This window comes from Theropithecus gelada, chromosome 14 (genome assembly GCF_003255815.1).
Source record: "Theropithecus gelada isolate Dixy chromosome 14, Tgel_1.0, whole genome shotgun sequence".
Taxonomy (NCBI): Eukaryota; Metazoa; Chordata; class Mammalia; order Primates; family Cercopithecidae; genus Theropithecus; species Theropithecus gelada.
In genome coordinates this window covers 67,845,695-67,860,403 of record NC_037682.1, presented here as the reverse complement: position 1 = coordinate 67,860,403, position 14,709 = coordinate 67,845,695, and the positions used below count along the sequence as shown (strand labels likewise).

At 39.0% G+C, this 14,709-nt stretch overlaps 1 protein-coding gene across 2 annotated transcripts in view; it reads right to left on the bottom strand.

The window, feature by feature from the left end:
- The window catches only part of UVRAG (UV radiation resistance associated), a 330,830-nt gene that overhangs the window by 240,022 nt on the left and 76,099 nt on the right, over window positions 1–14,709 (bottom strand). For both annotated transcript variants that reach the window (XM_025357265.1, XM_025357266.1), the window contains exon 5: window positions 13,828–13,902. In XM_025357265.1, coding sequence (XP_025213050.1) covers window positions 13,828–13,902 — 75 coding nt within the window. The remainder of the gene's footprint in view (window positions 1–13,827; window positions 13,903–14,709) is intronic.

Sequence of the window (14,709 nt, the reverse complement as noted above, 5' to 3'; positions counted from 1 at the left end):
GCCCGCCAGGAAACTACTGCAGTGACCCAGCCCTTTGGGAATGTTGATCTGAGCTTGGATTATGGCAATGGAGATGGAAAAGTAGCCACAGATACCAGAACAATTTCAAATAAGAACTCAGAAGAGTCTAGTGGCTGACTGAATAGAATGGATTAAAAAAAAAAAATCAATACTTAACTATAAAATTTGAGGCCAGGATAACTGAAAAAATAGTTAATAAAGACATGGAAAACTGGAAGAGAAAGCTACCTTGGAGAGAAAAAATGAAGAGCTCCATTTAAAGTATAATAATTTGACAGGTATCTATGCAGAAATGTCAGAAACCGCTAAGAGAACTACAATTCTGAGTAACAAGCTATACTAGGGGTTCCCAACCCCCAGCGCAAGCATCACCACCTGAGCTCTACCTCCTATCAGATCAGCTAGGGCATTTGATTCTCATGGGACCTCGAACCATAATGTAAACTACACATGTAATGGATCTAGGTTGTGCATTTCTTATGAAAATCTAACTAATGCCTGATGATCTGAGGTGGAACAGTTTCATCCTGAAACTGTCCCCACTCCCATCCGTGGAAAAACTTGTCTTCCACAATACCGATCCCTGGTGCAAAAAGGTTGGGGACTGCTGAGCTATACTAATAACGACCAAGTGGTGTATTCCAACAGAATTTCTAATGATCTGCTGCTACAGAAGCTTCATTCACTCATTTGACAAGAATGTACTGAATTATTATTACATGCCAGACACAGTGCTAAGTACTAGGGATCAACAGGTGAAAACAAACACTGTCCCTGCCCTCGCACAGTTTACAGTGTAGCAGGTAAGAGGGGTAAGCAAATAGGCAATCAGAATATAATAGGATAAGGGTCAGTGACGAGGGAAATGTAATACCAGGTGCTACGGAAGCATATAAAAGGGATCTGTCCACACTGGACTTAAGAGGTACATCACAGAAAAACCTTCCTATGGAAATGGGGCCTTAGCTAAAACCTAAAACTGACGTGAACAAATCTTAGCCTAAGAAAGTATTAAGGATGGAGTGTTTAGAAATAAGGAATAGCAAGACCTCATAATTCATTAATTATTGAGGGCAAACACTGCTGACAAGATTTGAATAAAGGAAGAACATGATGAGCATTTTAGAAAAATAAATCTGACTATAATGTCAAGAACCAGGAAAAAAGTAGCAGCCACTATCAGTAGTGATTGAAACACAGAAGAAGGGACTGAGGACAACTCTATGTTCTGACCTGAGAAAGTAGGTGGACTGTGGAACCATTCATTTCACTAAGAAACACAGCAGGAAGTATTGTGACAGGGGAAGGGAAATGAGCTCAGTTTGGGCTATGGAGAGCATATGTATACCTGACACATCCAGGCAAATTTGACACATGTCCAGATACATGAAAATCTAAAGTGGAGGTGTATATCTGGGAGGAAAGCTCTTCCCAGCAGGACTTGCCAGTGTTCTATATTTATGCATAAAACCATAAGTGAGCTTTGAAAATAGTCGTCTTCTACTTGACCTAGGTAAAATAAGAAAATCTTGATGGGCAAGGAAAAAAAAACAATGGCTCATCCTACTACTTGAGCACATTTTCAGATGCAATGAGTATACTTTTTTAAAATACAGTATTTGTTTGTATGACTACAGCTACCTAATGAATCAATAGACAGCCTGTGTTCCTAGGTGTATATGTTCATTTGGACATTAACACCACTTTTAGGTGTCAGCCAAGTTTAAGCCAAAGAAAACTGTGCACGTATCTCTGTTAAGCATCATCAAGCCTTAGACACCCCTGGCTCTGAGATCTGATGAAACCCAGACGCTGAGTAGTTAAGGAAGAAAGGTGAGACCTCTTCTTAGACAATTAACCTGAGCTGAATGAGTACATCCCCTCAGATTTGGCCCAATGTTTGAGACAACAGAGAATGTTTTTCCTCTCCTTTAAAACAGTGAGAAGCACTGAGAAATAAGAATAGTATCATTAAGCAAAGATGTACAGATCCTGAAACTAAAATTAATGATTTTAAATTTAGATCAACAGAGATGAAGATGTTTTTGTTCATACTTCAAATATACTCAGAAAATAATCACAATCACAGGCACACACTCCAAGTATGAAGTGGACTAAGTGCCTTCAATGCTCCTCCATGACATGAGGACTGAAAGTAACCCTGCTAAAGTAGCCATCCCTTAAGCAAAAAGTCTACCTTAAAATAGAGATGGGAACAACGTGATCCTAGTAGACTTCATTCACTCATGGAAAAATATTCAGTAAGCAAAGTCTGAGACTTTAAAACTGAGTAAGGCATAACCTCAGCCCTAAATGAGCATACGCCTTAATAGGAAGAAAGGATGTATGCCCAAATTACTACAACCGTGAAAGCAGAGAGAAGAAAGAGAAGGCAACAGTGACAGTATGTTAACGAGCCTTCATGGAGAGAGAAAAAAAGAGAGTGAGAGAAGATTCTCAGCTTTGTACAACAGTTGAAACAGAAACTGACTTACAGGATGGGGTGAGGGGGCTCAAAAATGCCCTCTACACAAATCTAAACAAGAATGGTGAAAACAAGTTTTCAAAATATTAAACAAAACAAAATTTTAAACTCTCTGAATCCCCTGGTGAGAACAAGTCGAGCTCTGTTTCTGTTTACATCTCAAGAATCTAAAACATTTATATGAAGAACCATACGTGGCTTTGAATTTTAGAGTATTAAAAATTCTCAAAAATTGTGCTAAGAAGACAAGATCTTCCAAATTCATAACAGGAAACATGGCGTTTTCCCAGATTATTCTCTGGCTTCAATGAAGAGAGAGAATGGGGACCACACTGCAGCAACAGGGTTTATAAATATGAATTACAGGATAAGATGATTTTCCAAACATCTGTCAAAAGCTAATTCGATCCAAGAGAAAAGGGGGAAAAAAGACTTAGAGGGAAGCCAAATACAGTGACTAATGTGTGGAACTTTTGTGGACTTCAGTGGGTTGATGGTCTCATGGGCATTGCATGCCCACTCTACAATAATAAATGCCCAAAGTCTGCAGAATAAAGCACTGAGATACTGTTCAAAGTGTTTACACGTGTATTCTCTCATTTGATTCCCACAATGCACAACTGGTTATGCTTTGTGTTGGTTAATGTGAAGGCGGAGACTTTGTATGCTGTCACACTACATGAAGTGGGAAGAAATGTGGAGATGCCATGCAGCATAGTGGTTAAGAAAACAAGCCTTCAAATGAATCAGACCTGGGCTCGAATCATGGATCTGCTCTTCACCACCTATGCCATCTTGCTTGGGTCAGTAGTTTAATGCTTTCTTCTAAGGTACTTCACCCATAAAAGGAGGAGAACTACCTCATGGGTCTGTTACACACAGATTAAATAAAAATATGTAACCTATCTGATATAGTGTCTCATAGCAGGCACTCAGTAAACGAAAACTGGCAATGGTAGTTTTTTTAAAGCTCTGCATTCCTATGAAGAGAAATGGGAAAAATATTTTAAAATAAAACAAACAAAAACTCTATACCTACCTAGTATAATACTGTTAGTACACAATCACACCAGTTCAAATAGTTCAGAAATAAAATTTTACCCTGGATTTAATCTGGGCTCAAATCTCTAGATGTTTAATAATAAAGCAAGTGGCTATTATCAACAGCCCCTGAGGATTTTCCCAGTCTTCGTTTCTTCTATTTTGTAAGGCAGGAGAAAGGAAAACTAAACAGAATATGCATAGGAATGGACTTTTTAAATGTTTTTCCAACTTTTGCTTGATAATGTACTAAAAGACCTGGACAGAAATATACCATATCCAGGTCCCTGTTATTAAAATATTGGCTTTACTTGGGACACTTAATCCCTACTTCTGAATGATGTCCTGCTTGCATACTGTGTGGGACGAGCTTTGGAAACAAGTTATCCATTAGAATGACTAGCAAGAGAAAATAACCATCTATTTAATTTCTCAGTTCTACAAAGTTAACTACATGGAAATCTCTTAACTTCTCTGGGTTTCAGCATCTTTATCCTGAAAATGAAAATACTACTACTTGTCCACCTAAGATGCTATAAGTTAAAGGAGGTATCGCTAACAGTATATAATCAGAGTGAAATTAAATGATGGAAGAAACCTCAAACAAGAATTAAATGATGAAAATCTTCTATCACATCACCTCTTCACAGGTGATATAGCATAATGAAGAAAGTGCATGTCTATAAAGAGGGAGAGATATGTTCTGATCCAGGTTCTGCCACAACTCCATCCTAGTATCTTGGCCACTCATTTTTATTCCATAAGCACTTACTATATACCTATTAGATGCCTGCTACTGAGCCTGGTATTACAGATACAAAGTTAAGATACAGTTTGTACCTTCTAGAAAGAGAGACAGATATACAATTGAAAAAATTATAATAAACTCAACAGCTACTAACAGAGGTATGTCAAAAGGGCTTCAGGAGCAAAGAGAAAGGGGCAATTCATTGTATGGAAATGACTAAGTCAAGGAGTGAAAGGAAGTCACTTTGCCCCTCTGTGACTCAATTTCTTTTAAGCAAATCATGATAAATTGGCCCTACCTTCCTCTAAGGTTGTTATAAGCCTGGAGTGAAATTACTTATAGACAAATCCCTAAAGATTAAAGAGCTATGAAGGTAAGTATAGAGATATATAGAGATGAATAAATTATAGCAGCTGGTGGCTCATGCCTGTAATCCCAGCACTCTGGGAGGCCGAGGTGGGTAGATCACTTGAGCTCAGGAGTTCGAGACCAGCCTGGCCAGTATGGTGAAACCCCATCTCTACTAAAAATACAAAAATTAGCTGGGTGTGGTGGCAGTTGCCTATAATCCCAGCTACTCGGGAGGCTGAAGCAGGATAATCGATTGAACCTGGGAGGCAGAGGTTGCAGTGAGCCAAGATCATGCCACTGCACTCCAGCCTGGGTGATAGAATGAGATTCCATCTCAAAAGTAATAATAAATAAAATAAATTATAGCTATGTCTAAGTTATCATTTGTAGTATGGAGCTAACTTGCCATGTCAAGTTCAAGAAATCATAAGCCCCCTGAACGTCAGTTTTTCCATCTACGAAATAAGAGTGTTGGGCTAGATAACTAATATTCCCTGCGGTGTTATACAGCTAATTAGGATTTTCTTACTTTTGAGATGAGGAACCTAAAACTAAGAGAAGTTCATCGATTTGCCCAAGGAGCACAGTACCAGAACAAATTGAAAAATATGAAATAAGGAGTTTTCATTTGTGCAGGCTTTCAAAACAGATCCTGAAACTTATTATAGCTAAATCTTCAATCTCAGCCTATGTACTTGAGACAATCAAGTTATATGGTTATTTTTGTGAAATTCATCACCAGATTGCTATTTCAATATCCTGAGTTTCTTTCATTCACAAAGATTTGCTCCTTTTGACTTGGATTCTATGCCTACTCTAATTTTTTCCATTAAAATGAGAAAGTATTGCCATCTACTGGACTGTAAAGATATTACTGCTATAGCTTCTAATCAGAAAATGAAATTCTTACTTATATCTCTATATATCTATATACTTACCTTCACAGCCCTTTAATCTTCAGAGATTTGTCTATAAGTAATTTCACTCCAGTGTTATAACAACTGGTCTAATGCTTTTGCACCTTATCAGTAGCACAACAGTTGGAGTAATTGTGCCATTATGAGTTACATAAAAATAAATACCAAAAGTTGAGGCTGGAGGGTAACCCAGGGTGGAACAAATATTATCTACTCAAGATTTTTATTCTCAATTATTGCTATGATAGCCTGATAGCCCTAAACACGCAAGCATTCACCTTCATTCACTAACAAATTTTTATTGAGTGCCTACTACATACCAGGCACTGTGCTAGAGATATAGTGTTAATACAATGGTAAGTATTAGAGATGTAATTCCTTTTATCATAGGATTTAGAGCCTAGTGAGTAGAAGTTTCCATTTACTGGAGTAGTAGTTGCCAAGAGTGCCTATAATTAATATCAATCTGACTCCAATAGCCATATTCTTAACGGCTAGGACTGTGCATTCATAAAAAGTAGTTGTCAGCAGTCCCACAAAAGAAGAGTGGTCACCAAAAGGAAATTCAGGCAAAGATAATTTTACCTGTATACATTAAAGACAAAATCCTGAATGGGGATCTGAAAGATTTCCAGCTTAATAGCTCAACAACCTTTTATTTCTCATCCTCCCCTAATCACCATCATAGCAGTTAAACCCACCTAGAAAATCCATGTAGAAATCTCTACAGGTCACCCAGCCTTATTCACCAACCTCCATCCACAATTTCAAGGTATAACAAAGCTCCTCTTTGCTTCCCAATAGTCACCAAACATTAAAACCTCTTCCTGAAGTGCTCTTCAAATTATTTAAGGTTCTGCTATAACTCACCTGCATTATTTGCAAGATGCAAACAAATGACACCAAAAACAATTGTTCAAACTAAACTCATTTGTAAACTAGATGTCTTCTGGAATATATGCTGTCTTATCTCCTCAACAAAGAAAATAAATTTGTGAATCCACGTCTTATACTTTTGTATCCCACAGTACCTAGTTTAATAATAGGCTTATAGTAGGTGCTTGATATTTTTTACCAGGAAAAAAAAAAATCATGAATCACTTTTACAACCAAGATAAAAATCTGTACCATCACTTATTCAACTTATCTTTTGTCTGAATTGCTATTAAACACTTAAGACTGCAGTATCTGGCCAGGTGTGGTGGCTCACGCCTGTAATCCCAACACTTTGGGAGGCCAAGGTAGGAGGATCATTTGAGCCCAGCAGTTCCAGACCATCCTGGGCAACACAGTGAGACCTCATCTCTATTTTTTTTCCTTTAAAAAAAAAAAAGACTGCCACATTTGGATGCCAAATAAAGACCATTTTGCTATTACAATTAACAAGAATGTATCACTCCCTAATAATGCCAGAATAGGTAACTGAACAAAGGATTAAAATTCAGTGTTTAGTGAACAATTTTTCAGTATATTAAGTAGTGTGCAACACACTTCTGGAAGTGAAAATGAACTACTTAGCCATTGTATTCTATAGTTAAGAGATTTTGGTTCCTAAAAACTCAACAGAAAGATGTAAAGCCTTTGGGAGAAGCGGATAAATAAAGAGGGAAAAGTTATGAATAGATAAGTAATTTCAGCTTTTAGATCCATAGTGGCTGAAGACATATGAAGAGAATGTAGACAGAGGGAGTATTAGCATCAACATAATCAGCAGCAATAATAATAAAACTGTTTCTGGCCACAGCTAATGTAAAAAAGAATGCCAAAGAACTGGTCAACAAAAATTGTAGGCATTACTGAAAGCTGCTTTAAAATGTGCTCTGGGCCGGGCGCGGTGGCTCAAGCCTGTAATCCCAGCACTTTGGGAGGCCGAGACGGGTGGATCACAAGGTCAGGAGATCGAGACCATCCTGGCTAACACGGTGAAACCCCGTCTCTACTAAAAAATACAAAAAAAAAAAAAAAAAAAAACTAGCCGGGCGAGGTGGCGGGCACCTGTAGTCCCAGCTACTCGGGAGGCTGAGGCAGGAGAATGGCTCCAAAAAAAAAAAAAAATGTGCTCTGTCATTGCTTCCTAAGAATAACTTTTCCTCTTCTGTATAAAATACTCATTCTTAAAATTTAATCCTGTTCTCAAAGCCTTGTTGCTTTAGCATTTTTAAAGTTTTAAATGAAATACTTCAAACCTATATGACATCCATTTATAATTATTGTGATTACAAATATATTTGGACTTAATGTTACCCCCACACTACATGTTTCTTTTTACCTTTGGTTTCCTTTTTTGTTTCCTACCAAGTTGACAAAGCTTTCTATACTTTCTATTCTCTTTTTTCCTCTGCTAATTAGAAATCTATAATCTCTGTTTTCCAACTTTTTTTTTTTTTTTTTTTGGTAGAGACGGGAGTCTCTCTTTGTTGCCCAGGTTGGTCTCAAACTCCTGGCTTCAAACAATCCTCCCACTTCAGCTTCTCAAAGTGCTAGAATTATACGGTCTGGGCACGGTGCCTTATGGCTGTAATCCCCACACTTTGGGAGGCTAAGGCGGACGGATCACTTGGGATCAGGAGTTCGAGACCAAAGTGCTGGGATTACAGGGGTGAGCCACTACACCCAGCCCTCTGATTTTAGCCTTTACTAGGTATCCTTAAATTTTTAACATGTACACTTGACCACAGTTTTTTCTAGCAAATTCTAAAGCTGGTTACTATCTTTACCCTCCTCCCAAACAAATCAGTGACGTCAATGAGTCTTAACCCTTTGAACACCCACTCTCATTATTGTTGTCTAGGGCAATGCTTTTCACTCTCTGTGGGGTAGGACCAGTTGGCTGGATTTGTTGTTGTTGTTGTTGTTGTTCATTCCATTGTGAACTGATACTTTCGTAAAACACAATGAAGAGTCACAATAACATCATATTGCTATAGAAGTTCTGAAACTTTTACCCTTACTTTTTCCACGTTGCTCACCACAGATTGTGACAGACAGTTCCTAGACGAGCACTGGTCCAGACTACACATTTTGAATAACAATGGCCTGGTTTGTTTCACCTTAAAGCACATACGCTTATCAGATATTTATTTTTGTTTGTTAGCTTACAGTCAGAAATTAAATTCACTAATGTTTTAACCATTTGTATACCCCTTGCTGTTTTCTTACATACTACATGCTCCATTTGGTATCATTTTCTATTTGCATCATTCAGCATGGGTAAAGGGTCTGTGGGAAGTAAACTCTCAATCTTTATGCATTTAAAACTATCCCTGCCAGGTGCAGTGGTTCACACCTATAATCCCTGCTACTCCGAGGTGGGACTGGGCAACAGAGTGAGACTCTGTCTCAATCAATCAATAAAATGCTCTCTCTCTCACCCTCACTTTTTTTTTTCTGTCACATAGGCCAGAGTGCAGTGGTGCGATCATAGCTCACTGCAGCCTTGAATTCCTGGCTCAAACAATCCTTCCACCTCAGCCTCCCAAGCAGCTTAGACTATAGGCATGTACCATGCCTGGCTAATTTTTTTTTTTAATTTTATAGAGATAGTATTTCATTATGTTGCCCTAGCTGGTCTCAAATTACCCTCACTCTTGACTAAAAGTTTACTAGAAACAGAATTAATTATTAATAGCACATTGAAGACATAGTTCTTCTGGCATCTACTGTTGTTGATGAGAAGTCTGCCATCAGCCTAATTCGTAAATAATAGTATTTCCTTTCTCACTGGTAGCTTTTCAAATTTCCCCTTTTAGGATTATTCTTAAAGTTGTACAGTTTCTCTAAGCTGTCTTTTCTTGGCCCCTTTTGTAACAGGGAGAGCCCCACTCAGCTTTTTGTGCTCATTTTGCCCTGAGAAGCCCATCTTTCTGTCTACTTCTGGGCAGGACGGCCAGAAGGCCCGAGTCTTCTGCTTCTTCCCACTTCTTTGTGTTTCTATTACATTTCTGTTCAGGAGATGTTTATTGCCTTGGTTTCTTGTTTGTTTTAGGAAGAAATATTTCTTCTTTTTTTTTTTTTTTTTTTTTGAGACGGAGTCTTCCTCTGTCACCCAGGCTGGAGTGCAGTGGCATGATCTCGGCTCACTGCAACCTCCACCTCCTGGGTTCAAGCAATTCTCCTGCCTCGGCCTCAGAGTAGCTGGGATTACAGGCGCCTGCCACCATGCCTGGCTAATTTTTGTGTTTTCAGTAGAGATGGGGTTTTGCCATGTTGACCAGGATAGTCGTGAATGCCTGACCTTGTGATCCACCTGTCTCGGCCTTCCAAAGTGCTGAGATTACAGGTGGGAGCCACCACACCAGCCAGGAATATTTCTTTTACATTTCTCTGATTTCATCAATCCTTGCTTTTTGTTTGGTGCTGAGGAAGGTCTCAAAGTCATCTTGTCATCTTGACTGGAAACTCTGCTTGCAGCTTTGTTAAAAAAGGCAAAAAAGGTTTTTTAAGGTTCAGTCTACATGTCAGGTGTTCATTTGAAAACTGGTAAAGGGGGCCAAGATCTGCTGAACTTACCTATTAACAAAGCTCACTAACTGAAGGACAATAGGGGAAAGTACACCACTTATTACGATCATATATTCAATAAGCATGTACTGACCATCTGCTTTTGAATCGCAGCTCTGCTACTTAGGGAGCTGTGTAATTTGGGGACGGTTACTTAAGTTCTCTGTACCAGTGTCCTCTTCTATGAAAGGCCAAGTGTGAGGTTTAAATAAGGTAGAATGTGTAAAGTGTTTAGCATAGTGCCAGCACAGAAGTGCTCACTAAATACTAGCTATTATTCCCGTTAGAGGGAAACACTTACTCTGCATTCCCATGTTCCTACACAGGAGACAAATGCCCCACTCCATTTCTCAGGAGAAAAGGTCATGAAAAGAGCAATTGCAGCTTCTCTTTGTCCGCCACTCACTCCTCTCCAGGACCAGCAGATGACTGATCTGACAGCTGGGCTTCAGAGATGGACCTATGTGTGACTGGCTTAATTCTTTCTAGGTTATCTGCAATCAGAAACAACCTATCTAACCACGCATACAAACTTCGCTTCTGGCTTGGAGGCTCAGGCTTTGTTCCTATAAGAGGAAGACTTTGGTTTCATTTGTTTTGTTATTTTGTGAGGGAGCTTCAGTCCAGGAAGAAGTATATAGAAGGAATCGACAAGCACTTTTAGTCACAGCAAACTGTCAGTCACAGAATTTAAACCACATTTGTCCGTCAGTTTTATTAACAATAAAGCCAATGTTCTGATCTCCATTTATCTATCACCTATCCTTCCCGCCCCCCTGCCGCCGAGACAGGGTCTCGTCTGTGGCCCAGGCTGGAGTGCGGTGGCACCATCAGGGCTCACTGCACCACCAACATCCTGGTCTCAAGCAATCCTCCCGCCTCAGCCCCTCAAGTTGCTAGGACTACAGACACATGTCACCACACCTGACTAATTTTTTGTTTGATTTTAGTACAGACGAGGTCTCGCTATGTTGCCCAGACTGGTCTTGAACTCCTGAGCTCAAGTGATCCTCCCAGCTCAGCCTCCCAAAATCCACTGGGATTACAGACTATCACCTATTTCTGAACTTGCTCCAAACTCAGGAGAAGAAAGGGGTATTAGTTATTGGCTTACTCAAATCTTCAACAGCTCTGAGGATTTGGCTATAAGGTTCTTGGGGGATTAAATACAATAATAGATGCAAAGCTCTTACAGTGTTTGACATACAGTGATGCTCAATACATTTTAGCTATTAATACTATTATTATATGTGCCAGGTATTGTCCTAAAAGGTGAGTTATACCAGTTGCAGGAGGAACTTAATGCTGCAACAGTATTAGAACAGTTAACCCTGTACATGAGATATTATGAACAGCAGCAGTAGCAGTCCCACAATTATTTCATTAAATCACAAACACTTTTACTAAGCAAACTGCATACGCCAAGAACTGTGGGAGATGCTGGGAATTCAATATTATTTATAGAAATCTGTCCTTCAAAAGCTTACAGGCTAGAAAAGAAGAAAGACAAGCCTAGTTGCAAAGTGGTATATCCTATGTCAAAGGTACACATAGCATGTTGATGCTTAGAAGAGGAGAGCTTTGAAATAAAGAAAAATGTCTATCAGAGTTTGAACTGAATTTTGAAGAAGTCACCTGAATAACTTCCATTTTGGTAAATCCAGTGGGCAATTTTCGGTCCTCCTATTTGATCACTCTCTCCTCTTAAAAAACAAGCAAAAGGACAAACAATAACAACAACAACAACAACAACAACAAAAACCCTTTCTTTCTTTGTACTTTGAGATTCTACACAAAACTTTGCTCTCTTTACCTTGGACCACTTCTTCTCAGTCATGTTTTCTGGTGCCCCCTTGTCTATGTGGCCTTTAAAAGCTGAAGGTCTTCCAGGCTTGGGCACCTAGCCCCCTTTCTTCCTACAGTACTGCCTGTTCCTAGCCCATCTTATCTCCACTCACGACTTCAATGACTATTTGTCATTGGCCCCACATAAATATTTCTAACCCAGTCCTCTCCTCTGAATTTCAGACTCATATATCCAAATGCCTACTTCCATCTACACATGGATGTCTCAAAGGCATCTCAAACTCCACAGGATCAAATATCAACTCACAATCTGCCTCCACCAAACCTGGTTTTCCTCCAGTGTCTCTTAGTTTTCTCAGTGCCTGACACCTTTTTCCATCCAGTTACTTCATCTAAGCCAGAAACCCAAAAGTCATCCATGACACCTCCTTTTTCTTATGCCTTAAATTCAAATCATCAGCAAGTCCTAATGATTTTATCTACTAAAACTTTCTTAAATCTATCTTCTCTCTATTCTGCTGTCATCCTGTTTCAAAGTATCACATCTCTTATCTGATACACTGTAAGATCCTCCTTACTGATCTCCCACAAATATTCTTGCCTCTTCTACAATCAGTCTCTACTGCAGCCAGAATGAAATTATTGAAACGCAAATCTGATAATATCACTGCTGTGCTAAAAAATCCTTTCACACAGACCCTGTTCTTAGGATAAAATCCTTTAAAAGTTCTGTGTGCTGTGGTCCCTGCCTAGCTCTCCCGCCCCATCGGGTATCACTCTCCCCTCATTGCTCTGACCTTCCTTTAGTCCCTAAAACTCACCATGTTCCCTTCTATTTCATGGTCTTCCAACACATTAACCTCCACTGCCTGAAATATTCTCTCTATTCAGCCCCTACTCCCTTTACACAGTTCACTTCTATTCATCATCTGGAGTGTAGCTTAAAAAGTCAAGTCCCCAAGAAGACCTTTCTTGAGCCCTTAGAATAGGTTAGGCCCTCCTTATATGCTTATATAGCATTTACCACCATTTGCGTTTACATGTTTATCTGTTAGATTACTGTATCAGTGTTTGCCTCCTCCATATACTCCACAACAGCAGGAAATTATCCATTTGCTCACCACTGTGTTCTTAGCACTCGGAGTACAGTACAGTGGCTGACATACAGCAGGCACTCAACAAAATGTTGTTGAAAAAATGAAGTACTCTAAGCAATAGCATTTCAGACAACCAAGAGCTATGAAGCAACATGATCACTAAGAGCAAATAATGCACAGGGTTGCTAAGTAAAATACCATAGTAGAATAGAAAAAGCACAGGCTTTAGAGGCAGGCAGCCTGAAATTTCAGCTCAGCAAGATGGATGAACCTACGAAGTTCATCTCAAACAACCTTTTTCCTTAACTATAAAACGGAAAGGACAAAACATACCACATTGGTTTTGGCTAATATTAACTGGGGAAAAGGACAAGAATCAGCTGGCACAGTACCATAGATAGTAGGTACTTGGCAAATATGAATTCACTTCCTTTTCCTTTCTCTAATAACTTTTAGATGTAGAGATAATGCTGACTATGAAACAAGCTGATTCATAGTTTCTTAAATGTATTGAAAGTTATGAGAGATCTGAAACATTTAATAAAACTGTATTGCATTTAATCAAAATTCGCCATCCTTTCTTAACCCCCAAAGAATTATGTAGAATAAGAGAAAACAGCTAGTTCCAGATTTCCTTTAGAAAAATTAATATAATCTGGATTTAGAATAGATGGACTGGATGGTTATGTGCCTTATAGAATGAGTTTTCACATTAAAAAGATTCACCTTAAGCCACACTAAGCAACAAATTTAAAGCATGATTCTATTTACACAGAGCTTTTCAGGATTATATCTACCCTGTACACCTGCAAGGCACACCTGCACTGAACAAAATTCATAACATCAGAAGGATCCTCTTACCTTATGTTCAAATGGAGCACCATAGTAGCCGTCATTCAGCCCAAAAATTATTTCATTTTGGTTTCGGGCATGAATCTAAGAGAGGAGAAAAATAGTCAGTATTCGTTATTTTTATTCCAATCATGTTTTAATATAACCAGAGAATGACAGTTATAACAGGATCTACTTCAATACAGAGAAACAGGCTGACTACATCTAAACATACTAGCAGAAAACCAATCACTATTCAAAAGACCAGGAGATCAATTCAGCATTTCCTGCTTTAGTCAAAGGCCTTGCAAAACTATCAGATGCCATCACAGGCACCATCACTCACATATCTTTCACAAACATTTCCTGAGGTTGTTACAGAATGGCTATTCCTGAACAAGAGGGCATTCAGAGGCATATTCTACACTCTCTGAACCCAAAGAAAACACAATTCATTAAGTCTAAAAGTAATTTTTAAAATATGAAACCTAGGCCTGGCACTGTAGCTCATGTCTATATTCCCAGCACTTTGGGAGACAGAGATGGGTAGATAGATAGCTTAAGCTCAGGAGTTCAAGACCAGCCTGGGCAACATAGCGAGACCTCTTCTCTACAAATAACAATAACAATAAAAAATATTAGCCGGGCGTGATGGTGCACGCCTGTGGTCCCAGCTACTCGAGAGGCTGAGGTGGGAAGACTGCTGGAGCCTGGGCGGTCAAGGCTTCAGTGAGCCATGATCACACCACTGCACTCCAGCATGGGTGAGGGAGCACAACCGCGTCTTAAAAAGAAGAAAAAAAATGAAGCCCTAGAACAAACATAAAAGATTAATATATTCTATTTTCAAAAAGACAATTTTTTAAAAGGCAATAGCATCCAATCCCTAAACCACTCTCTTTTATTATTGTC